At 42.4% G+C, this 27,420-nt stretch overlaps 1 protein-coding gene across 1 annotated transcript in view; it reads left to right on the top strand.

The window, feature by feature from the left end:
- The window catches only part of pcsk2 (proprotein convertase subtilisin/kexin type 2), a 39,329-nt gene that overhangs the window by 7,204 nt on the left and 4,705 nt on the right, over nt 1–27,420 (top strand). The window contains exons 3-11 of the mRNA XM_074646086.1: nt 3,275–3,388; nt 3,885–3,993; nt 5,765–5,802; nt 14,182–14,258; nt 15,194–15,282; nt 16,863–17,038; nt 20,604–20,819; nt 23,562–23,662; nt 25,014–25,241. Coding sequence (XP_074502187.1) covers nt 3,275–3,388; nt 3,885–3,993; nt 5,765–5,802; nt 14,182–14,258; nt 15,194–15,282; nt 16,863–17,038; nt 20,604–20,819; nt 23,562–23,662; nt 25,014–25,241 — 1,148 coding nt within the window. The remainder of the gene's footprint in view (nt 1–3,274; nt 3,389–3,884; nt 3,994–5,764; nt 5,803–14,181; nt 14,259–15,193; nt 15,283–16,862; nt 17,039–20,603; nt 20,820–23,561; nt 23,663–25,013; nt 25,242–27,420) is intronic.

The following is a 27,420-nucleotide window of genomic DNA, read 5'->3' on the forward strand; positions in this document are numbered from 1 at the left end:
TGCTCATATGCAACACTGCGGTCATTGATCTCTGTGCATCTCTGGAATGGACGAGGTCAGCCAGTGTGATTTAATGTTGCCTGTTTATCATTCTGGAGGGTCTTCCTCACGTGTTTCAAGGCGGACATATCTCAGTTTTACACCTGTCATAAAGAGAGGAGCTATAGGTTGTTGCATTTGAACATTTATGCATGTATGAAAAAATAATTTTAAAAGATTAAAAAAAGAGAGTGACCTTTTTGTAGTAATCTGTTAATTTTCTCATTACACACAAATGTAATATACTTCAAAACATGTCTAATTGAGCAGCAGCCCTGAATGTAGCGTCGAGTGTATTGGATGGATTTGTCCCAGGAGCCCTGTTCTCTGTTGGACTCTATTAGTGGAGCATGTTGACCCACTTCTGACTCAGCCATTAGCTTTTCCTTCTTTTCCTCTGCATCTTTCTCTGCGTCCTCTCTTGTCCTTTTACATCTCATGTCCCACATTGATTTCAAATAAGACGTCTATTCATGCACACATCCGTGCCTTCAACCCAATCCATCCGTGGTTCCTTCCTCCCATGTTTTTTACATGAGACGAACACATTCAAAATCTATTTAAGGCATACCGTGAAATAAATAAAGGTGGAGAAATAGAATAAATCTCTGTGAATGAGCAGCATCCCCTGACCCTGAAAGACACATGCCTGGGAAAGCCCGGAGGACGAGGAGGAAGGAGAGAGGCGGCGGCACGGCTCTTTGATTTGAAGTGAACTGGAGCATTGTGAGCAGGCAGTGGGCAAAGGCGGAGAGTGACGGTGGTGCATGGGTACTGTTTGATGTTGTGAGTGGGCAGCATGACATGCCGTCTCAAAGGAAATACCGGCTCTCCTGCCAAGTGACGGAATAAATTGGTGATGGATGGAGAGAAGGGGGGTGTTGAAATGCAGGGATAATGTAGAAAGAGCTGGTAGTTCCCCCTTCGAATGTGAATAAAAATGATGTGACGACAAATGTAACATGAGGCCAATTCAAAAAGAGAAATCCTTTCCAAGTATGCAAATGATTATTTTTTCAGAACTGACTTGTCATTTAAAGGACTTGTGTTGATTTACAGTGTGTGTGCCTCCTGATTGCTCAGAGTGTGCCATAAAAGAAAGATCTGGATGAATAGGCTTTGGCCGTTTTAAAAGGCCATCTTAAGTGCTGCTGTGCTCTCTTATCTGTGGTGGTAAACACACCGGACAATGCCTGTTTCTCTCAGTCACACTAGAGTGGATTTGCTAAGGGCAAGCACAAGAGGAACATTTAGCCACAGGGACCTGCTTTGACACTGTGGAAAAAACATTTTCAGGTATGAAAATTAAGGCTGTCAAAGTTAACGCGATAATAACGCGTTAACGTAAATTTGTTTTAACGCCACTAATTTCTTTAACGCATTAAGGCAACTTGTGATTTTTTTGGTTGTAGCGGACTCAGTTTTAAAGAGAGAAATACTGGTATCATATCAAACTAGAAAACCTAAGGAATCCATTGTCCATCCATCCAAAAATATATAATTGAGATTATTTTGACTGATATTGCAATTGCGATATGATTTGTGATATTAGAGGGAATGATAATGTTTACATCATTATTCTCATTTTCATTGAATAACATAGTATAAAAATGATTATGGTGTGATTTTTGCGGGGATCTGTACGAAACAAAGCTGTTTTCTTAAGTCTGTAGAATATGATGTGTAGGCCAGGACATCTCTGCAGCATCACAATATTTAATTTTGAAAATTGCAGTAGGCCATATTGCGATTTTGGTAAAATTTGCATTAATTGTGCAGCCCTACTTTACAGACATTCCCACTTTATGATAATCACATGCAGTTTTGGGCAAGTCATAGTCAAGTCAGCACACTGACGCACTGACAGCTGTTGTTGCCTGTTGAGCTGTAGTTTGCCATGTTATGATTTGAGCATATTTTTTATGCTAAATGCAGTACCTGTGAGGGTTTCTGGACAATATTTGTCATTGTTTTGTGTTGGTAATTGATTTCCAAAAATAAATATATACATACATTTGCATAAAGCAAGCATATTTTCCCACTCCAACGTTGATAAGAGTATTAAATACTTGACAAATTTCCCTTTAAGGTACATTTTGAACAACTAAAAAATGTGATTAATTTGGGATTAATCACAATTAACTATGGAAAATCATGCGACTAATCAGGATTTAACATTTTAATCGACTGACAGCCCTATTAAAATATAATAAACAAATATTTGTCAATGAAATGTCTATTTATTTTTTGTGTTTTATTTTATGTTATGACAGTTGCCAGTCTTTCCAGAACACCTGCACATAAAGAGACAGAAAAGGACCTTAACTTTCAGTTGAAATCGTTGTCCTTGAGACCTTAGTGACAAGCAGATTGTTGGTAAATTGAGAGCTTCACTTCAGGCACGGGTTAGGTATTTCAAGACTGTAGTAGATTAAATAACTCATGCTTCCTTTTTCCTCTCCTTAACCTCTTTTTCCAAATGTGTGAAGGTGATGAAACCGCACAGGAAATGGGATGCGATCCCTAATTAGAACGACTGAATCGATTGGCTACCGTTGATTGCCGTCATCCTCACAATCCCTCACGGAGATGAAGGCGGTGAAATATTGGGAGTGTATTGTTGACTTGATTTCCATAGCAGGAATGAAAATAGAACACGGTCAAAGACACACAATTTTTTGACGACAGCCGCCAGCTAATCAAACACCTAAATCTCAAGACATTTATCCCCATCATCTATGTCCTCTGTTGTCTTCTTGATAAATGGTATTGTGGCAGCTTTCAGCGAGCATTTGTAATCCAAAAACCCAGCTGTTCACCCGCCTGCGAGCGTCTTTGATGATTCAAAGAAACAGGCGTATTTGTGAGTGTAATTGCTGCGGCTTTTTGTTGAAAATGTACCGAGAGGAGAGAAAAAAGCATCTCTTGTGTGGCAGCAGGTGAGTTTGGAAGCCTTGGCTCCAGCTGCAGTCCCTCTGATTAGGAGGAAAAGAATAGCCCTTTTGATTTACATGACGTTCTACCTTCATGGTATAGTAGAGCGCAGCTGGGTCTGCTGATTTCCATGCACACGGAGCGCCTACATCTCACCCGTCATCACAAATCCTATTTCTAGTCTTGCTTGTGTGCACCTCGATTTCATTTTGCTCATGCGTGATCCTTTTAGAAGAGTGAGATCATTTGTTTCCTTTTAAGCTGACCCTGACCTGGCATTTCTTTCGCTTTCCTCCCCCAGGTGAAGAACGTCTCTGAGCAAGAAGGTTTCAGTCGTCAGAAGCGAGGCTACAGAGATATCAATGATATTGAAGTCAACATGAGTGACCCTCTATTCACCAAACAGTGGTATCTGGTGAGTAATCAGCCGAGCAGCTGCCTGCATGCCGCCTGACCTTCAGCACCAGCCCACATTTCTCCACTTTAATTACTCAGAGGCCAGGCATATTCCCCGCTACTTTCTGAATCAACGTTGTTATTCATTCGGTAATTAGCCTTGCCAATACCGTCCGCGCACATCTCATCGCTGCATCCGTGCCGCCCTGGTTTCCTCCCCTCTTGTTTACCCTAACTGGCAAGCGTGACTTTTACGCCGCGGCAAGCTTGCTGTCAGTCATCTGGCGTGTCGTATCGCTGACATTTACTTCCCCTTCTTCTCACCTTCACTCTCCCACCCCCCCAAGCAGTCCTTATTCATAACCACACACACACACACACACACACACACACACACACACACGCACACACACACACACACACACACACATCCTCCATGTTGACTAATTTTCTAATGGCGGGCTCACCTGGGTGCCATGACTCATGGATGTTTTCCATATTGTCTGAGTGATTAGATAAACACAGGCCAGGCAGACGGGACCCCTGGGCTGGATCTTAATGTGGCTGAAGCTTGGCAACTGGGCTACACGGGCAAAGGAGTTACCATCGCAATCATGGACGACGGTGAGTGTAAAGTGCCGCTGTTTCTTAGCCTTGAGCGCTGTCTGAAAACACACAATTATACCTGCATTAAACCGAGTTGATTTAATTAATTACTTTGTTCACATCCGTTTAATTTACAATGCAATGAACAGTAAGAAAAGGTCGCTCTCCAGAATACATATATATATATATATGTACATGGTGATAATTTGTTATGAGGAATATTTATTTGTCATTCTCTAAAGGTGATTCACTATATCAAACTGTGATGTAATATAAGACACAGGACCAAAGCTCACTGTGCTATGAAAACCATGTATCTACAAACTAGCAAAACTAGTTAGTGGATATAGTGGATACTGAAGAATCATTGAATTCTTCTCAGAAATTAACATCACCCAATATGGAGTTAATGGTGCAGTGTGTAGGATTTGACAGCATCTAGTGGTGTGGTTGCAGTTTGCAACCAACTGAATAGAGTGCTGCAGGGACATATTTTTGTAGGCCAACCAGGAAATTAGCATCGCCCTGGTTTCCTTGACAAATAGCCAATGTGATTTTTCCATTGGGTTTAGGATTGTTGCAGAAAATAAGCTCTGTGGCAAACAAACGTTTATGATACTAACATGTTTTGTTCAGCAGATAATCTTCACAAAGTGTGAATGCAATCGCCAGAAGTAAAATGCTAAATTTAGGCTGCAAACGAACTACACCACAGTGGCATGAGTGCGAGTACGCACAACCGGGCTGTAAAGATGTGATGACGTTTAGTAGTTTCATTTAGCTACTTGTTAGCAACCGCCTTTTTTAAGACACATAAGTTCAAAATTAGTTTTTTTTTATATTGTAGAACAAAACGTTAAAATCTCTTTAGCTTTTGTTAACCACAGACCTTATTTCAGGCATCTAACTAAAAACCCATTGACTTTGAGTCGAGGAAAGCTAAAGTGCTAAAATGGAGAACTATAGTGGCGTTCAGGTAACGCAAAAACGCAAAAGTGTCTCTTGAGAGCCAGTGTTTGGTTTGTCCGTTCTGAGCTACTGTAGAAACAAGGCGGAGCAACATGGTGGACTCCGCTCCCTAGATATCATCTATCAGCTAACGAAATACAGCGATTCTCAGTTTCAGGTGATTAAACACTAATGAAAACAGTTATGAATATTATATTCCATTTCTGCTACTCGATCCCCCAAGATGTTACACACTGTTCCTTTAATAAGTAAAAAAAAAGCTTACTGCATGTTTTGTCAACTTTTATTCTGAAGGATTTGTGTTACTCTATCACTGGTAAAATGTTGCAATCAGATGTGATACACTTGTGAATGCGAGGCCTCTGACTACTTCCTGTCTTAGCATAGTGTAGGAATAAGGTGTCTAAATAGGACAGAATGCACAAATACAATATTATAATGTAGAACTAAGTATAATAACGTAAATAAGTAAAATAATCCTAAAAATAAACAGGCACAAAATAGCAAGTTTGCCTTGATTTTTTTTCTTAATGCCATTGATACACCTGTGATATACGATAGCTTAATCGCACAGGGCCCGAGGGGGCACGATCACATTTCCAGTTTAAAACCCAAAGATATACATGTTTTGAAGTAACTGGAGAAAAGTAGTAAATCATCACATTGTTGGTGATTTATTTTCTGTCGATTTTGTTGTTATTTGTTAAGAACAAAACTAAATCAATATGAAACTGTGGTGACATAGCAATAAGACACTTCTGTAAAGCTCTCCCTTTCAGGCTTAATTATATCACTGATTAATGTCCAAATCACATTTCAGGCATTGACTATCTACATCCAGACCTGGCATCAAATTATGTGAGTACTCCACTGTTATTGAATTTCATCCTTTCCTTCATTTCTTTGAAGTGCTGTTAATGAGTGAAGCAGCGGTTCAGGTGGTGGATTTCACGGGCTTTGTGCGCCGAGCCATTGGCAGTGACAGGTGCTTTCCAAGTTGCCTTCATGGCTGCCGAGTCTCCTTGTATTCCTGGAGGACGCGGAGACAGGCAAACGGCCAGCCAAGCTGTTTAATGTTAATGCACACTGCACTGTGGCAGGCACAATGGCAGGCCGATCTGTCACAAGCAGAGATAATGCCAGGGTAGTTGGCGCTGCATAATGTGACGCTCTATCTCCAGAATACTGATAAAACCTTAAAGGACAAGAGGGATTGCTAAATGGAACACGGAAATGCAGAAGGCTTAGTTTGATTTGGCTATAAAATTTGCAGTTTCGTCGGTGAGACGGCATTGTGCTGTCGTCTTGAATCCAGGATGTTCGAATGCAAACCTTCCACACAAACTGAGGTGTTGTGAAAGAGTGAGTCATGGTGCTTTGTTGGTCTCAAAACACCCACTTTTGACAATTATGGCTATGCTTTTTTAACAAGAATTATATTGAAAAATGCCAGTCGTTTTTGTACTTTTCTCCCCGATTTGCAGAGGTACTGTATTAAAAGGAAAATTAGAAGACGATTTTCAACCTTATCTCTATCTAACTGAGTTAGGGATATAGTGTGAAATAGCCTGGCATCTCAAAATATGAGTGCAGAGGATGTTATGGATGAGGATTTTCACAGTGTACATTTCACAGTGTTTTGGCTGACTCGGATATTTAGCCAGAGAGAGGCCGCTCGAGGCTGCTGCTGTCATGTTCTGGCTGTGCCAGTCTCTGGTTATTTACTTTTGTGATTTGGGATTTGGTGTCTTCTATATTATTCCGGTGTTTCCTGTTTTATTTTGGTAATTCACTCCTCCTGTGTCTTGTCTGGTTTTACTTCCCTCCTTTGTTTGTTTTCCCGCCTTTTGTTGATTGTCTGCCCCGCCCTGATTTGTTTCACCTGTGTGTAATCATGTCCTGTATTTTAGCCTGTGTGTTCCCCTCTGTCCTTGTCGGTTCGTTTGTCTCTCCAGCCCCGTCTACCTTGTCCTCCGTGTTCCTTGTTTCCTCCTGCTCTGATTCTGGTGTTCCTCGTGTTTCCCTGGTTTGTGATTTTTGGTTTTGGTCCTCTGTTTGGTTTTTGTTGTTTGTTTCTATTTGTTCTTTTGGTACTTGGTTCCCCTCCCTGCCTTTTGTTGTTTTGGATTTTTCAGCTCTATTAAAGCTCGCTTTTATTTCTAACTACCTGTCCTGCCTGTTACTCTGCGATTGGGTCCCCTTTGTAAACTCACCATACGACAGCTGCGGAGGGGGATCTGGCTGGCGGAGACCGTCCAGAACCTGAGCTGCCGAGAGCAAACACCAACTGATGGAGCCTTTGCTCAGATTTCCCTCCGATGCCAACAGAAACTGAATCATTCTGCTGTAATGAGCGGCAGTTTTTGTTAGATGCTGTCGCCGACGACAACCCAGAGAGAGCGAGCCGTGTGCGCGTTACTATGCGTGAAAGTTGTGCTCCTCACTCGGACAGAGGTGTGCTGGAAACCTTCTTCGTGATCTGATAATAAACTGGAAAACACAACCAAGACCAGAAGGGCAATTTTGGGGCGTAATTTTTTGTCATTTGTCATGGGCCACCGCATGGCAGAGCGATACAGCGGGGGAAAATAGCGTGTAGAGCCGGCATATCGGCATTTCACGTCCTAAGGCCTTTTACACACTGGGGGCATTTTTTTCATGTGATTCATTCGCACGGAAATATATTTTTTCAAACTGTTGTTTTTGTCAAGAATATTTTCACACAGAACGCAAATTATTGCGATGAAAAAGCGGCACTTTTTTTTGGAACAAGGTTGATTTTTCTGAGCTTTTGCACAGCGAATAAAGACATCAACCAACCATGTTGTACGGAACAGGTTGAGTTGCGCCTATATTTATGAAATAACAACACAGAGGCTCTGTAGTCCGAACCAGGACAGCAAACTTTATTACTCCTTTCAACCTTGACAAAGGCAGCGCAGACCAGATGCACTCCTTCTGTTCTTACATTTCACAATAAAAGCCCTAGACATATAGTATTTGCAGGCAAGTATTTCACATTTTCGTGTTGTTTATTCATCACACCCCTGGTGGGAAAAGGCCTTTACTCTGTGAATTTAGGATTTATTTTGACCAAACCAGAAGTGCTGATTGTAGGAACAGTGTAAAGACTAATGGACTGATGGTTTTGGCGAGTTTTATTGTGTTTCTGTCCAGTTTGAACGAACTGTGTTATATGATGAGTTAACAAGGCAGTTAAGAGAGAAAGTTGAATTCAGAAGGTGTATGGTTATATTTTTATGTTTAGGTGTAAGAACATTTCCTTCATTGACATTCCCTGCTCGTATGCAATGCATCCTGGTACACGTAGGCACAGTCAGCCCGACTCCAAAGCAGGAAATATCAGCTTTCTCTGTCAATACAGCACGCACTAGGGAATTGATTTCTTCAGTGAACTACATTTACCATCAGCACTGACTGGACATCCACATAAAAGGTGGTGGATTTTCTCTTTAAAGAAACACCGGCACGGTGTGCTCTCTGTTTTGCTTCTCCGCCTCAGCTCATGTGTGTGATCCTTGTTGTTTTTTTCTGTGTGCATGTGTTTGTACTCTTACCACTATGTTTGCCTGCCTTTGCATGATTCTTGCCTGTGAACAGAGATGAGCGTTGGCCCAAAAATAACACTCAGCCTCAGCTGGGGCGATGCAGGAGCATGCTCTGCTGGATTGATGGATCACGCTGTGCATGGATCTATAGTGTGTTTGTGTGAGCATGTGCAAGAGAGAGAGAGAGAGAGAGAGAGATGCTGTGTATGTAATCCTGTTTTTGTTACCGTCGTCATAGCGTTTCACAGACCTTCAAAGCCCTCCTACTATCACCTGACTAACAACCTGACAAACAGAATAAAATGTAATTTTGGGTTCATCTCGTCTTTCAGTTAGATTTAAATTGATTGTGTGGTTGTGGATCTTTGTGTGTATATCAGCTCTGGACAACTAAATTGTAGTTCATGTTTTTCAATCTTTGGGTGAGATGATCATACTGTAATAGCTCATGAGATATATTTTGATATGATGAGTTCATTTTGAGGTTGTGCGTGTCCGGAGATAAGAAGTCTCTAACTTGGTGGTTCAATTTCACGGCACATTTACCTGCAAATGACAATAGTACTTGTATAAATAAATACATTTATACAAATTCTAGTATTATGCTGCAAAGGGATATGTTAGCAGATATACAATATTGTTTATTACCTTTAACAGTATTATATCAGATATAATATCAGATAGCAGTAGTGGTGAACATCACTGATGTGAATATTAAGGAGAGGAAACTGGTGGGATTTCTATATAATACAATCATGATGTTAAGTCGGACCTAGTTCCTTCAACAGAGCGAGTGTGCAGTTACTCTTTTTATCTCCAAGCTTGCCAGCACCTGATCGATACTGGTATTGTGTTTGGCTGCTGCAATGTTTTGGAGGAAGTAACGGCAGCATCGATCAGCAGCTGACAGCTTTTTTTACGTCTCAAAGAGCATTGTTGCGAGTGTTACTACACCCTGTGAAGTTACCATGACAACATGTTATGATGTCACATTACCGTGAAGTTGATCTCATATGTTGCCTTTTCTGAGAGATGGAGAGAGGGAGTAGAAGAGAGAAAAAAGCGAGTGTCTATAAAATTACCTTGAAGAGATACTAAGAGGTTTACAGTGCTGGGGGCTCATCATATATACGCTGTGACTGAAACGGCTTAAAATGATGTTCACAACCATTTTTTTCAAGAGTAGATACAAGGACAGTATCCGTCTTCACTGTAAGCTTGGACCTTGAGAAATAGTTTCGTTCATGGTGCTAAAGCATCTCGCGAAGGACTTTCAAGTCAAGTCACATTATACAGCAATCCTGCATCCCGCTCTCAGATTACAGATTAGGTTATCAGCACCTAATGGACTCCTGGAATCAGCCATGAAACGTGATTAATGGCCGTATAGAGCGATACAGGAGGATGTTTCGTCTGTGCTTGGCCCCCTTCGTCGTCAACAGGAATAAAACAAAACGATATATTAAAATATTTGCCTTTTTAGTGGTGGAAAATGTACTTGGATGCTTTAATCAAGTCAAAATATTAGTATAACAGTGTTAAAATACTCAATTTCACGTACAAGTACTAAATTCAAAATCCTACTTGTGTTAAAGTAGTCTACAGAGGTATTATCAACAAAATGTACTCGTTCTGCAGAAAAGTGGCTCCTGTGAATTATGTATTATTATATATGACATTATTAGTTAATACAGTTGCATTGAAGCATAAGTAGCATTTTACTGCTGTAGCTGGAGTTAGTTTTAACCACTTTACATACAGTAAGTTATAGTTGTGCTTCATACATTTGTATTAACTTGCATTTCATCTTTGCTTTTTTCGTGAATTGTTGGATATTTTTTTCCTTTTTGGGCCTTGAGCCATCATTTAAAGGTGTTCCATACGATATCCAGAGCATTAATATATAACAGCAACAACTATTTGCTATTTAAAGATATAGAGGAGTAATGTCTACCTGAGCAGAAAATGAATCCCTCTGCGTGGGTTTTAATCTGAGTTTCTCCTTACTTTGTTGACATCGCCGGGCAAGCTGTGCGTGCCTTTTAGTGCATGTGAGCGTGCCCCACTGGCTAGCTCATGGCCGCAACTCTGCACTGCTCTCATACGGCAGTTACAGCCGATAACGCTATCGTCAGCACTGTTGCCCTTGTTTTCACTGTTAGCACTGCTAGCTACAGGCCGCCAGCTCAGCCGTCGCTATGTTGAGAGCCGTGCGGGGGCAATAGAAATGCTCCCAATCTCACATTTAGGACCTTTGAAATGAAATAATTTCATCAACTAGGTACTTCTTTTATATAAAGGGTCACAAGCCAAAGGGGTTTGGAACCATCGAATCTTTAGCAATGTATTGTAAATGGTTTTTTTTATGTAAAACTTAAATCTGAAAATTAGCCAGTAGCCTATAACTCCAGCTCTCAGATGAATGTAGTGGAGTAAAACGTACAATATTCCCTATGAAATGTAGCGAATTAGATGTAGAAAGTAGCAGAAACTGGAAATATTTAAGTAAAGTACAATAACAACAGTACTCAGTTAATTCCATTACAAAAAATGTATTTTACTATATCTGAATCTAAATATTCAACTTTATCTTTAGAATAACGTGGCATACTGGCCCCCCGCTACAGCAGCTTTGAGTCATTGCTCCCTCAAGTAACATTCGCTCTGAAGAAGGTGAGCAGACGAGGGTTGCCGGGGAAAGGTGAGGTGGCTGAGACCGGGCACAATCCATTATTCTGACCACGGTTTGCTCACAGGACAACAGAGGAAGAACAGAGTCTGATTGATAGCAGGAGATATGAGCTTGAGAAGCACAGCAAGTGATTCACGGACATGCCCTAGCGTCATTTATTACCGGGACTCAGCACTTTTCACTCCATCTAATGAAAAAAAAAAACACCGCTCCTGACGTAAGCACAAAACCTGTTTGGGAGCAGCATGTTCTCCCTTCACAAATGTTCTCTCTGTGAATCATGATAACATTTTCAAGCCAATTCTTGGAACATTTCTAACCAGATTTGCTGCTGGTGCTGTGTTAAAGATATTTAAGTTTTGTATTGTTTCATTGACATTTACATATCTAACAGAGAAAAAAAGACAAAGAGAGAAGAAGTAATCACAAAGGAGAGAAATAGTTAAGATAGCATTTACCCTTCTATTTATCATCGCATATTAAACCATCACAAGTATGAACCTCTCTCTACCGCCACTCCCTTATGCAACCCCAGTCGCCCTAAGCATTGCTACTTTCCTCTAGTCACCTGCTCCACGTCGTGATAATTACAGTCTTTCTCCATTGGGTCAGTAAGCTTTTGCCGTTTTGCTTTTCTCTTTGTCGCTGACTGAGTCATCTCGTCTAAATGTCAGCCAGCAGAGCTGTCAGGGCCAGAGCGTGGAAAAAACAGCCCCCAAGATTGATCCGGTGTGTTCAGTTCTGTGGCTAATGAACGCGGCTGTGGCTTCTCCACGCTCTTGACCACACGGAGCACCTGTTACTGGGTTACAGAGCAAAATAGATACCACTATAAGAGACATGAGTGACAGGTAAAGGAGAGACTGCAGCAGATTGTAATAGCCTGAATGAGCTGTGTGAGTGCATTACAGAAAGAGCAATAAGCGCAAGACTTTCCGGAGGATGTCTGCTGAATCTTGAATCCAACCCTGTGTGTGTGTGTGTGATCTTCAGACGTGGCTATTCTGGTGATTATGTTGACTGCATTAATGTCTCTCTGGCAGATATGTGTCTCCCGCGTCTTGTTTCTCCTGCTTTTGCGCTGCTGCTCGTTCTGATCCTATTACTTTTGGCCATGTGGAATTAAATGCTTGCCATGATTGGGCCATTATTTTCTCAGCTTGAAATCCCCGCTGTGACCACACATTATTCCAGTATCGCCGCAGAGTAAAGACGTGTAGTTCGATTTGGGCTGTTTCTATCAACTAAAACACTTTTAACAAAACACTTAACACCGCAACCTCTTTTTTATTACAGGTCCGTTGTATTAAAGGAACAGTTTAACATTTGGCGAAATGCGCTTATTCCCTTTCTGTTTCAGAGTTATAGTAATTGATCGATAGCCTATACAACTCTCATGTCTGTGAGGTAAATATGAAGCTATACCGCTAGTAGCAGGTTAACTTAGCTTAGCATAAAGACTGGAAACAGGGGGAAACAGCTGGCCTGGCTGCCTACCACCACCTCTAAAACTCACTAATTACCATGTTATATCTTATTTGTTTAATTTGTTTGAAAAACTGAAATGTAAAATCAAGAAGTTGGGATTTTACTGGGGGTCATATGCCAGACTTTTTCTTGGGAGAAATAGTAACTGCAAAATGTTTACACTGTTACCTTTGACAGAGCCAGGCTAGCCGTTTCCTCCTGTTTCCAGTTTTTATGCTAAGCTTAATTTTTACCGTACGGACATGAGAGTGGTATCGATCTCAGATACTCTTGAGATACAAAGTGAATAAACGTATTTTGCAAAATGTCAGACTAATCCTTTAATAGGCTACAAGGGACCTGTAATAAATATAATAAATAAACTATAGCTCATGGGCTGCTCTAGTCCGAGCACTAGCGCTTTACAACACATGCCAACACCCATTCACACTGATGGCAGAGGCTGCCATGCAAGGTGCTAACCTGCTCATCAGGAGTGGTTATGGGGGTTCAGTGTCTTGCTCAAGGACACTTCGACACTTTCTCTGGAGCAGCAGGGGATTGAATCAGGAACCTTCTGATTACTAGACGACCGCTCTAACTCCCGAGTCGTGCCGCTCATCTAACTCTATGGCAAGAAAGTGAATAGCGTTGTTCGTCTTTCGGAGTCGCTAATTTTGCATAGGTTTTTACGCCGGATGCAACACCCCATTCACAGCACCCAGGGGGGGATACATGTTTTGGTGGAGGGGGGTAAACCGGAGAACCTGGAGGAATGCCACTCGAACACGGGAAGAACATGTAAACTCCACACAGGAACCCGGAACCGGAACCTTCTTGCTGTGAGGCGAGAGTACTGACCACTGCACCACCGTCACCGAATTAGTTTTTGATTTCCAAGGGGAGTTATCAACAGGTTACCAACATGTAACGTAGCGCTGAGCAACCAGTGACCATGTCCGCAATGTATAGATGGCCAATCACAGCACAGGGCAGGACTTGGCGCAAAGTGGGTGGGAAAACATTAACGCCTGTGTGACAGAAAAATGTAAAACAGACTACAGCATGCAGAGATGAGCTGGTATATTATGAGTTGGTTGTTTTCAAAAATGCCTCAATGGCGCTCCTCTTTTACGGTCTTCCGTCTCATACACACCACGTATTACATAAACGGTTGTGATTGTCCCGGCACGTCTCAGGCCGCTGGAAATCTGTCCAAAGCGGAGGGGGACCAGAGACATCTGCCAGAGCAAATAAAACATGAGCTTGCAGGTTCGTCTGGGTCCCAGGCAAGTTAGTTATAGCTAAGTGTACCTAATAAACTATAAGTATCAGTATTTCACACTAGGAAGCCGTGTTTTTGGAAAAACCCATCCAGATGACAGAGCAGGCAGGCAGTGATAAGGTCAGCACATCACCGTGAAAAGCACCCCTCTGCTGTCTCTCCTTTTGTTTTTCTGTCTCCATGTTGTTGTTGTTTTTGTAAATGCATCCATTTGGTCCTTTCAGAATGCCGACGCCAGCTATGACTTCAGCAGCAATGACCCGTTCCCATTTCCACGCTACACAGACGACTGGTTCAACAGGTAAAGCTCACCCAGCCGACCCCTGTTTGTATATACACACATGCTCAGTGTGTTTTTGTGTGCACATGTGTGTATGCTCTATTGATTTTCTCTTCACGCAGTTCCATTAAAGCATAATGGCGCAGTATAAACAGAGCTGTTTTCCAACACAACACAATAGAAGCTATTTTTACACACTCACTTGGATGAGATAAGGTAGATGAAGGAAGACTAGCACAAGTCTAGTCTAGTCTCAGGGTCGCAGTGTTCACAGTGGCGACCTTCTGTCTGATAAAACCTTATCTGCCTCCCATACCCCGATCACGTCGGGGTGATCCACTGCCACCGCAACGCATGTCAGAGAGAGGAACAAAGAGGAATATATTCTTTCTCCGCTTCTCCTCCATCTGCTCAGATGTATCAGTGTGTGCGTGTGTGTGTGGGAGTGAGAAGGGAGTATTTGGGTCTGCCAGTGTAGCAGTTGCTGACTGTCGGGCACAACTCGCTGGCTAATCAGCTGGTTGTTATAAATAGCTGCCTGTCTGTAGCAAAGCATGCTGGGAGAGAAAGGTTGACTCTATGCAGTGTCCCTGTGGGGAGAGGAGGGATGGAGACATAGACACATCACATGGTGCACACAAAACACTGATATGTGCAAACATATGCAGTCAGACTCAGATGAATGATGGCTAAATGGACGGATATGCTAAATTTGAGCTAAAATTGAACTAAAATTCTTCAGGTCACAGAGTGTTTATGTTAATTTCAATTGATTAAACCACTTCCGTTAACAATGTCTTCATTCTAGTCTGGCACAAAGTCAACAAAATCAGGAGTTGCATCTAATCTGGGAAATCTGATCTCAAACTTAACCCACAGTATATATCCTTTGTAAATTCATGTAAATGCATGCAAATCCCCTTAAGTGCATTCTCTTCTTTTTTCGCTGTCATCAGTCACGGCACACGATGTGCTGGAGAGGTGTCTGCAGCGGCCAACAACAACATCTGCGGTGTGGGAGTCGCCTACAACTCCAAGGTGGCAGGTGTGTGTCACATTCAAGCTGCAGTGTGGACAGTGAGAGGAATGACAATGAGCAGTCAGCGATGTTAGCTAATAACATTATGATAATGGTACGATGAAAGGATCAAAAGGTTCGATGAGGGCGGTTCACTCCGTATGTATAAAATATAGGTTATTGTGGAAGAACGGTGTTGCATTGTTTGGTATTGGACAGGGCTGCCTCCTCTTACACACCAGCAGCGTTTTTTCCGTGCGATTAATTTGCACATTGATATATTTCTTCTAACTGTTGTTTTTGTAATGAGTACTTTCACACAGAACGCAAATATTACGTGTTTTTTTGGAACAAGGTTGATTTTCTGCGCTTTCGCACTGCGAATAAATCAACCAATCACGTTCTGCAGAACCTGTTGAGTTGCGCCCGAGGCTTCGTAGTCCGAAACAGGACAGCAAACTTTATTACCCCAACCTTGACAAGGGTAGTGCAGACCAGATCCACTCCTTCTGTTCTTAAGCTGCCTTCACATGACAAGAGATTTGCTCTCCACTCACCGCGAGGTAGGGTGCAGAGACTTGCAGGGGCACCAGGTAAAATATCTCCCCAAAATGAGCACAAGGAACGCCATTCACTGTTTCTAGGCAACAACAACAGTTGCAGCTGTTCTCATTTTTGGTTGCGCCTTGTAAGGTCAGCAGCGCCCGAGGTCAAAGTTGAAATAATTTGAACTTTGAGCTCAGTGCTCGGTGGTGATTTTGAGCGGTGAGCCACATCAAGGGAATTGCTTCCGGCTAGTCGGACAGCACCGCTCTCCCCATAGGGAAACAATGGCACAGCCAGCGCAGAGCGATTTTACCACTGATCATATGTAGACGGCTGTACCTTTCACAATTAAAGCCTTCGTCCCGCCCCTGGTGTGTAAAGGCCTTTGGTCGACTAATCGATCGTTTTGGTGTCAGTCTATTAAGACATAAAAAAACAACTTATCGACTAAAGAAATTTAGTCGATAAGTTGCTTTTTATGCTTTTTTCATGCTGAATGACTTATTTCCAAGAAACTCATGAGCACATCTCTGGTAAACACCAGATTAAAGTGGAGCTTTTGTGTGATTCTCTGTGGAGAAACTCATTAAAACAACTAATCGATGAGTCAACAAAATCGTATGAGTGTTAGTTGATTAAGACTTTCTTTGGTCGAGGACAGCCCTAGTATTGGAGCAATTACTGCAATTACTGCAGAGGTCAGTTAGAGTAACAGGATAACACCATTAATCCGGACAGCTCCATGTTTCTGTTCCACATAGATTTTCCTTGAAATTTGCTCTGGGAGTAACACAGCAGAAATAAAAAAAAAATTGAGTATTGACTACTTGATTTGTGTGCTGCTATGAGGCTGACATCACTTTCTTGCTATTGTTAAGGGTTATAAATGTGTTGTATTGTGCTATCTGAACAGTCCAGACGTAACCAGCTGAAAAAGGTTTTATAAATCACCCATTTATAGCTACCTAAACTCCACTGTGCTCCTGCATCAGTAACAATGCCATAAACCAATAGTTGCAGAATTGTAATGTTAGATTCATATGGAGATGTTGTACTTTCAGGTATCAGGATGCTGGACCAGCCCTTTATGACTGACATCATCGAGGCATCATCCATCAGCCACATGCCCCAGGTTATTGACATCTACAGCGCCAGCTGGGGACCAACCGATGACGGAAAGACGGTGGACGGACCCCGAGAGCTCACGCTGCAGGCTATGGCTGACGGCGTCAACAAGGTGAGGCAACGTCACGCCCGCTGTGCAGAGGGTTTCATAATAATGTGGCAAAAAGGAGGTGGTGTAAATTGTGATGTTCTTTTCCACTTGTATCAAGTCACCCTTTACAAAGTCAGTTTAAGTAGTCTTGTTTATTCTTTTCATTTGGCTGATGCCTGTAAACCAAATTACCCCGTAGGGACAGTAAAGCTCTTCTCTACTGTACACTACTAATGCAAAGATGGAAAGGTTTCAACGAGGCTGCTCTGTGCTCTGTGTTGATACCGATCTTACAAACAGCCAGTTAAGAGGCAAAGGATGTAATTGGCCAGTCAATCCATCCAACCCAGTATGACGCCAAAGCGTGTAATATATCCGCGAGGATAGCATGTCAGTGTCACGTTTTGCCTCACCGAGGCGTGAATATTAGACACTTGTAAGAAGGTGCAGTACATGCAGGGCGGCGACAAAACCCCTCGTTTAGGTTTAGGCAGCAAACCACTTAGTTAGTTTTAGGGAAAAACTTCATGGTTGGCCTTAAAATCAGTACTAGTGCAATACGGAAAACCCGTCACAAGCGTCACAAAAAAAACCACATGACATTTGTCACTAACTTAACTTAAGAAACAAAACACCGGTCTCGAAAACACCATTCTCCTGGTTGAAAGCCCAGTGTTTGTTGGACCCCTCCCGCCTGCCATAAGTGGTCTTTCTCACGTTTTATTCTACCTCACTAGCTCTGACCGTAGCATATTTACGTGGATGCATCGACATTGCAGTCAGTACATACTTCATGTCGTACAAATGGCACGCCTAGAGCAAGAATGGCGTTCATATTGCACCCTATTGCCTTGAGAATTATCGTGTCATTCAGGCGCCTTTTCGTGCGCCCGGGCTGATCCATCATAGCATCCCTAATGTGCAATATTACTTTTAAATCCACAAAAATATTTTTCTTATTACTTTACCTTTGCCCCCCAAAAAAGTCAGAGTGGGGTTTCAGGGATCTGGAGCTGATCAGGCATTCTGGTCTTGTTCAAGGACACTTCAGCAAGGTGAAAACTCTCCAAGGCTTGCCAATGGGGGCTTAAACTTCGGCCCTCTGGTTGAAGGGCAGTCTTCTCTGACACACAAAGGTGCCACGCTAACAATGCCACTGCCAATTACTTGCTCGATTTATCATCATGTCCTGTGTGCAGGCAGGTGTGGGTTGCTGTGAAATGACCTCGTCTCAGGCAGGGTAGCGGAGTAGGAGAAAAGCTGACTGTAATCTCTGATCTGGTAAACACAACTAATCAAGCAGCCACTCAGCTATCTGCCTCTTACATTATAATGATCACTTATACAACATGATGGCTGAACATGATGTGCCCTGTGCAAAAAAAAGGGAAACATCTAAAATTAAGAAGCACATTATGTTATATTAACAACCGAGTCAGACAGAGTGGCTTCAAGTCTGCATCTTAAACATAACTGCGCGGTTTTGCAAATTGCCACCGATAATGGAAATAAATGACCCTGCATGCCGTGCAAAATTAAAGCACTTTGTTTTGGACTGTGCAGGAGACAGAAGGCTCGAAGCTCATAGGTAGAGAGCTCAACGATGCTCAAACCTATCTTTGCAATTCAAATAGAGCGACATAAATAAGCCTCGTGAAGGGAAGGACGTGCCACTCCTCCTCCACTTGATCTTTTGTTCTGAGGGGAAACGGCCGGCCTTTTGTAGAAACAGGTGCAGCGTTTGGTGAAGAGGATGCTCTCTGCGTTGGAGCCGCAGGCAGTTTGTTTCATGTTTTTCAAGGCGCTCTATCAGCAACAATGATGACATTTTACTGTGTGTTTAAATGTACAGAAGGTATTATGCTCCATTGGAGGTACAGAAAGGACATAAATGCTTTCATTTTTTCTTGACTACTGTAATGTCTTTTTTACCTACTGTAACTAAAAAGATATATAATAGCGCTGATATGCTCAGAATGCAGCAGCAAGCAAGGCGTTTGGTAAAACATAAGCTATGTTCACCCTACAAGCACCAAAGGCAAGAAAATGGCCAGCATGGCCAGCTACATTGTCGCTGAGTCGCCGTTGAAGTGTTGCTCAAGTGCTCGTTGATGTATTATGTCATTAGGGGAACTGGCTAACGGCGTTTTTCAAATGGAATGGAACAGGGTGAAAAAAAAACACATGATTGGTTGATGCTTCACCACATCATTGGAGTGCTGAAAAAAGCTGAGGCTGTTCAACTTTATTTGTAGAACGTCACGCCCGTCACACAGCGACAAGTGTCGGGCGTCAGTTTGTAGCTTCATGTCACCGCCTTCCATTGAAATTCACTTGTAGCCTGTCGCTGTGTCGCTTGTAGTTTGAACATAGTATAAGAGATAGGACCATAATATGCTTGAGTCTCTATTTGTTGTCTATTGTTTCTGAATTAGATTTCAAGATTTCACTGACACAGACTTCATTTTGGGGTTTGTATTACTAGAGCCACATTGCTGTGTTCCTGTATCCTGGTTAGATATGAAAGATGGTCAGGTTTTTGCCATCAGCTACGGAATGATCTAAGATTGAAACTCAATCTAATAGAATCAGTATCATCACACGTCTTCTTTAAAGAAACAGTGTGTAAGATTTCGGGGGGATATATTGGCAGGAATGGAATATAAAATGAATACATATGTTTTCTTTAGTGTATAATCACCTGAAAATAAGAATTGTGTTTTCGTTACCTTAGAATGAGCTGTTTATATCTACATACGGAGCGGGTCCTCTCTTCACAAAGCCGGCCGCCATGTTTGTACGGTAGCTCAGAACGGACAAACCACTCTGTTAACTTTTCCTGCTTGGGCTGGAGTCGATAACGTTACTCGCTCCTGTCACTGCCGCTCTCTCTCTCTTGCTTCACCACTCACTTCCCATGCACACCCACACTTTAGGCACTGGCTCTGCTCCAAATGACCTACGCTACTCTTACAACGACTGGCTCTAGAGAGGGCCATTCGCGTCTTGCGTTGGCCACCAGAATTTTCCAACATTGTTGGCACACGGGAGAGGCTTCAGTTGGTTGCAATCTGCAACCTCACCACTGGATGCCGCCAGATCCTACACACTGCTCCTTTAAATTTATTTTGATGCTACTACAGCTTTATGATGACCCTCAACTTCTTTTGTTTGTTGTCATACCAATCAGTGTTACCAATGGAGCAGTTTTCCTGAGGTCTTCCACACAAATGAAACACTCACCCTCCAAAAGACAACAAACCATACATCCACCCAACAGACACACATAAACACAGTATGTAAGGATTTGAGTGATTGATAGTTTCCTAAATTATATGTCTTTGAAACCTCAGTCTATTTGCTACAAATTCCCTCTGAACATTTTGAGAGTTTTCAGCTGCTTTATCTGTCCTAGCTATATAATCCTGATTAATTCGTTAATTATTTGGAGTTAGATCATGTATAATTAGTAAACTGGCACACACTGACACATACTGTACAGTTACAGTGAGGTGAAATTTCCATATTCCCAATTCTCCTTTCACCCAATAAGCACAACTGTGATGATAATGATGATTTGTTTCAGGGGCGCGGAGGAAAAGGCAGCATCTACGTGTGGGCATCAGGAGACGGCGGCAGCTATGACGACTGCAACTGCGACGGTTACGCCTCAAGCATGTGGACGATCTCCATCAACTCTGCTATCAATGACGGTCGCACCGCCCTGTACGACGAGAGCTGCTCCTCCACCCTGGCATCCACGTTCAGCAACGGACGCAAGAGGAACCCGGAGGCTGGCGTTGTGAGTGTGTTTAAGTACATATTGGTTTCACAAGTTTGAAATGTTCGTTGTAAAGTTTATCAAATCTTTTTGACGATGCTTGGCCCTGAAGTTGCCTTTTTCAGTAGATACGTGCACTTTTAGCATTCAAAGACGACTCAATACTTTCAAAGATATGTCCTCATTCATAGACTGAACTGTAAATAGCTTCTTTTCAGTTGGCCCTGCATGCACTGTAATCTTTCTAGGCCTTTCGGGAGATTGGATGAGACCAGGGATAAAGCCTAAGAAGCTGTTATGCTGCAATTGCTTGCTGGTTGTGAAAAAATGGAGGTTCAGGTGGAGGAATAGCTCCTCTATGATTACCCTCCTGGACATCCAGATGCTGCTCAGAGCAGACGACCATACTGTGTTGACCATGGCGTTTAAAGCAAAGTGCATGCATTATTAAAGAGGACCTATTATGTACTTGTATTTTGGGTTTCTACTAGAACATGTTTACACGCTTTAATGTTAAAAAAAACGCTTTACTTTTCTCATACCGGCTGTGCGGCAGCACCTCTTTCCACCCTCTGTCTGAAACGCTCTGTTAGAGCTCTGTTGTGATTGGTCAACCGAACCAAACGTTTTGGACTCTGCTCCAGCTCAGCTCTAACTAACTTTGTTTGAGGTCTTTTCAAGCCACTAGGCAGGTATTGTGCAAATGTGTTACTTGGTGACATCACCACATTACGGAAGAAAAGGCGGGACTTCAAGCAAGGCGTTTCAGGCAATTCAGCAGCAGTGTTTCTGTGGGGGAGAGTAACTCCCTTTGGTTTGGACTTTGGGCTTTAGAACTTTGCAGAGCTTTTACATGTACAAAAAACTAAATTATATAACACTAAGGAAAGGGAAAAAGCATAATAAGTCCCCTTTAAGAGAGACAGGAAACCATTTTTATGGACTCCTCTTTTTTTAGTTCTTATTGTTAAAAAATAATTTTACCATGACACGGGAAACCATTAGCAAAGAGTTCACTTCCACCAAAGTGCTTTAGTGTAAGTGTTTTTTTTCTGTGTAAGTGGAAAGAAAAGTAACAAAGTGAACAAGTGAGACACTAAAGGTAATTTATTGACTGACCTTAGCATACACAAATGGGCTTTAACTGTAACTGGTGTCACCAGTGGGTGATCATTGAAAGAAGGGATGGATGAGTCACCAGAATCAAAAAGACAACGGAGAGCATACCATGTTTGAAGAGAGAGACAGCTGAAGTATGGCAGGTGATGCTTTCTTCCCTTCATTGAGGACAATTCCTTGACTTTGAGGGTTATTGAAAAGGAATGCTCTTAGCATGCACGGCGCATATCGAGAATATAGACAGACTGACACTCTATACAATGCGCGTGTATAAAAATAATTGCCCAGTGCACAAAGGCAGCAGTGTTTGTGTTTGTGATTATGCAAATCACCTTTGGCTGTTTACAGAGCCATGGATCTTCCCTAGGGTTTCCCTGCTAATTTCAGTCAATCTGTTATCATTTCTAATTAAGCACCAAATTAAATAATGAAATGCTTATTCAGTAAATATAAACATAACTGCCTGTCTGCTGATGTGTGTACGTGGGACTGTTCAGCCAATGTACACTCTAAGCAAAAGGATTATATTGATTGCGGACATGTCCTGAAACTGAAATGCTTTCCCAGAAAATTCTATATTGAATGTCTGAGTTTATAGTTTAGGGACTCTACAACATTTTTTTAGAGGGGGACAGGGGTTCAGAAAAAGGGAGGGTAATGTATTGTTTCCTCTTTTGTTGAAGATAGGGTCAGCCTGCATGAAAAGGCGTATAAATGCCACGGTAATGTGCAAGGCGTTTAGCATGCAATAAGAACGCCTTTATAGATTTTCGTTTGTCATTTGTACGCCATATATCCTGTACTGACTGCAATGTAAACACATCCGCGTATAAATGCTAAGGTAAGAGTTGGTGACGTAGTATAAAAAGCGATAAAGACCACTTGGGGCGGGCGGGGAGGTGGATGGGCCCAACAAACACTGGATTTGTAAAGCAGCAGTATGTAGAATTGGAGCAAATATGATTTAAAAAAAGTTATTTTTATAAAATGGTCACTATATCCTGACAGTAGTACATGAGACCGGTAATCTGAAAAAAAAAATCATGTGCCTCAGCTCTCAGAGCTGATCTGGAGTCTGCCGTCCAGCTTCCGTCTATGAGAGCCACGAGTCAATCACTCGCTAACTCCGATCAAACTGTCAAACTAGGCAGCGCTGATCAAATATGAATCAATATTCTGATACTGTAATGCCTATTTCTCCTCTCAAATGTTTTCAGAAACATCTTGTAGTGTACTGTTAGCTGTAAAATTAGAGCGTTTTTGACCCGGCAGCCATGTTGAGATCAAGTTGAGGAAATACCAAACACCGCCCACCAGAAATGACCTGTGATTGGTCAAAGTCTCCCGCCACGGGCTAGATTTTTTTAAAGCCTGAAAACAGAGCCATGAGGAGGTGCAGAAGTCTAGTTGAATTACAATATGCTGAAAGGTTATTATGAAATTTTTGCCCGATGATGCCAAAAAATTGTTGCCTTCTGAAGCTTTAACCAAAAGACCCGTGTTCGAGGCCGTTGTTGACCGGTGTTTTGTTTTGTGTTTCGTTAGTGATGATTGTCATGCCTTTTATTGGGTAGTGTAATTTTGTGGTTGCGAGAAAGGGAGAGTCTTTAATGACGGGAAAATCCTGTGATTTGGTTCTTTCAGGCCACCACTGACCTGTATGGGAACTGCACTCTGCGTCACTCTGGAACATCAGCAGCAGCTCCAGAGGCAGCTGGCGTCTTTGCTCTGGCGATTGAGGCGAAGTATGTACTCTCTACTGCTTACCTCCAGTATTTGTGATTATTAATTTAGATGGACTGTCTGTTGTAACATTTACACATTCAATTCCTCTCTGCTGAAGAAAGTGCTGGTCAGAAGGTATAATTTCACAATAACATGCTTTCATGTAAACACTGTTTTATGCTATTTTAAAGTGCAACCTTGAGCATTTATATCGCAGTGATCTCTTTGACTTGACCTCTGTTGACCTCCATCCTCAGCTCCTTTGTATTACATTTTCTCTCTGTGTCTGAGCACGAATCATTTCTCCACTTTTCACAGAGTTGCTTATTTATCCCAACCGTAAGCCGAATGAAAAGCAAAACAGCAGCCATTCTGTCGCCCACAAAGAACAGACTCTACGTGCTTGTGCCAAGGACACAAGTCATATTTGGATCTGTGCTCTTTAAATCTCAGTACAAGGCTAATAAAATGCAGTTTATATACTGTTAAGATGGGCCTAGTGCTTATCTTTTATTTATTCCTTCCTATATGCATATTGCAGAGAGACTGGGATGATAAAATACACTGCTTGATCTCAACCTGAAAATGGCAGGCTAATGGTGATATCATTAGCTTCTATTATTGATGTTAATCGTGTCATATTAACACTGTGGTACAAGTAGGAGTTTATTTGATAATCCTGAGCAGATTGTTCCTTGAGGATCAGAAAATAATTGAAAAAACATATGCCACTTAAGTAAACCTGCCCACACATAATTAAACGAATATGACAAATCTAAAACCTGGAGAATTGCCGCTTCTCAAATCCCAGAGGAGAGCCGTTCCTCTCTCCCTCAGACGCTTCATTTCTCACATTAAGAGGCTCTGACAAGATTCTGCCGCCATTAACTGACACCAGTTAGTGGAGTTGAGTAAAGAAACGCTGTTTGCTCTGCACACACAATAATGATGTTGCCGTCGGGGGGAGCGGATGCTCGCCCTGTCCGGCGGCAAACAACCCACAAGGCTGTTAGGACGACTGCGCGGCCTTTTTACTGCCCAAACACACTTGAACCGACAGCAGGAGTTAGTGAGTCAGCCAGAACAAAGCTGTCACTACACAAAGCCGAGAAAATGGAGGGAGACACGGACAAAGGCAGCCATCTGCCTCGCAGCACACACAAGGATGTTTAGATAAATGAAAGCATGTCATTAACGTGAAAACATGAATCAGATGTGTTTTAATATTTGTTACAAAATGATTGTTTTTTTCCCTGCTAGCATGCCTACTAGTTCTAACAATATCTAAAATATCTCTCTCTTCCATCACTATCCTTCCTTTATCCCCCTGCCTCTGTCCTATGAACGCTGGTGACCGTTAATCCGCCCCAGCCCTAACCTGACATGGAGAGACATGCAGCACCTGTCGGTCCTGACCTCTAAGAGGAACCAGCTCCATGACGAGGTCCACCAGTGGAGGAGGAACGGCGTGGGTCTCGAGTTCAACCACCTGTTTGGCTATGGCGTGCTGGACGCCGGGGGCATGGTGAAAATGTCCAAGGAGTGGAAAACCGTGCCGGAGCGTTTCCACTGCGTAGCCGGATCCATTCAGGACGTACAGTGAGTCACATCACATACTATACATACGGCATACCACCATGTGCACAGTACATGTTCTACAATGTCAAACTGTCCCTACCAAGATGTCGAGAGGAAAACACTGCCGGGCACAAGAGACACACTCATCTAATTACTGAGTAATTCAATAAAGCATCTGCGATGGGAGTGTCCACTTCATAACCCTGTAATATTTAGATTAGTCTGTCTGATGGTCCTGTAGATTTATAATGACAAAGACTGATGTCCTGACTGACAGGCGCCGTTTGTTAATTAATACATTACTCTTTTGACATCTGAATTGGATTTCTGTATGACAGAAAACAACATCCCTAACAGAATTGTTGGAAATAAATCTGACCTTTTTTCGATTGAAAGTGAAAATTAAAGAAATCTTTCAGTTTGATAAAAAAATAGATGAATGGATTTAAAGTCCCTCTCCACTCAAAAATTGCTGATTGTTACTTCACTTTGACGTTTGTACACAGTAAACACAAGCTCATGTACAATCTTTAGAAATTACCACATGAACTTAGACAGAATGTCCATTATAAGCTGAATTTGAACTAAAATAGACAAACTAAAAAAGAAAAAAAGTTGTTGGTGCATCAGACGTTTTTTGAAGCGACTACGTCCAGTATCAGGAAAAAATTTAGAATTAGATTTGGTCAAAAGTGTACTAGACAGCCCGGTCGCACAACAAGGCGTGTGAAAGACACAATAATGTGCAGGGCAAAAGCGTGCTATAAGAATGCCATTCTTGCTTTTGGCTTGTCATTTAGTACACCATGTAGTCTGTAGGGCTGCACAATTAATTAGAATTTAGTGACGTTTGTGACGTGTTTTCCGTACTTATGTGACATTGTTTCCATATGTACAATATTGTACTAGTACTTATTTTAAGCCCAACCATGACGTTTTTCCTTAACCTAACTAAATGTTTTTGTTGCCGAAACCTAACCAAGTGGTTTTGTTGCCCCCTGCTGGTACTGCACCTTAATACACGCGTGTAATATTCACGCCTCGGCGAGGCAAAAAGTGACACTGACTTTGGTGTGATACCGGGTTGCTGGAGCACATGGATTTAAGGCAACAAACTTCATTAGAGGACTAATGTTTTCCTTGTCCTGTAGGTTGGATGTGGATTCCTTTAAAATTACTACTATTACTAGATTTTAAACATTAGCTGTTAGCTGTTACCTCCTACTGTCAGGCCTCTAGGTAGAGTGGCGTTTTGATAACAGTCCATCTGGCCTCTGCTTTGGAGGAGATCCTCAGGCTCTGACCCCATCTTTCTTTCTTTCTTCTACTCACATACTATCTCCCTCGCGTCACCCCATCTTCTTCCCCGCATCTCCTCCATCCACAGTCTCCCTCCTCTTCCTCTCTCTCCCCTGCCCCCCTCTGCACGCCTCACGTTGGCTCTGCTATCCAATCCATTCATCACATCCTGATGCTTTGAGCTCCCACGTGTATGTGATGCCTGGTGGTTTCCCCGTGGCTAGCCCTCGCATTCGCTCTAATTAGAGCACCGCAAATGTCCCAGCATGGCATGCCCTGGAAATGCTGTCAATTAGATAGACTGACAGCCAGGGAGGGATTCCAGGTGGAGGTGTTCCTGCGCGTCGATGTGTGAGACCTAACACTGAGCTTTCACATGCATTGTGAAAGTGTCAATGTGTGGGTGAAGATAAAAAAGCAGACGGAGACCTCCAGTTTCTTATTTTAGTCTCTAATCAGCGCTCCACAGACGATGCAGTCACGACAACATGGTGTGGAAGTGGTGTGTGTGTGTGTGTGTGTGTGTGTGTGTGCCTCCTTTGAGTGCAGTGCCAGATAAAAACAGGAGCATCCCCTAAGAGTCATATGGCTTTTATTGCATCCCTGAGGACATCTCATGCAAATGGGTGGTGAGGACTTGCCCCTATTATGCAGCGTGGTTGTGCCTTTAGACGTTCCATTTCAGAAAGTGGCATCAGCTCTTTGCCCAGACAAACCTTAAATATCCGAAAGAATAACTGCTCATGAAGGTATCTTTATGAGAACGAAATGCGTCGCTCGTTTTCATCAGTTTCCACAGCAGCACCACGGGGCTTCAGCTGCGTCTGTTGTGGTAGAGATATAATTAAGACAAAGCCCACCTCTGGTGAAAGTGCATCACCGGAGAAAAGCAATAAACACA

This window comes from Sebastes fasciatus, chromosome 9, assembly GCF_043250625.1.
Source record: "Sebastes fasciatus isolate fSebFas1 chromosome 9, fSebFas1.pri, whole genome shotgun sequence".
Lineage (NCBI taxonomy): Eukaryota > Metazoa > Chordata > Actinopteri > Perciformes > Sebastidae > Sebastes > Sebastes fasciatus.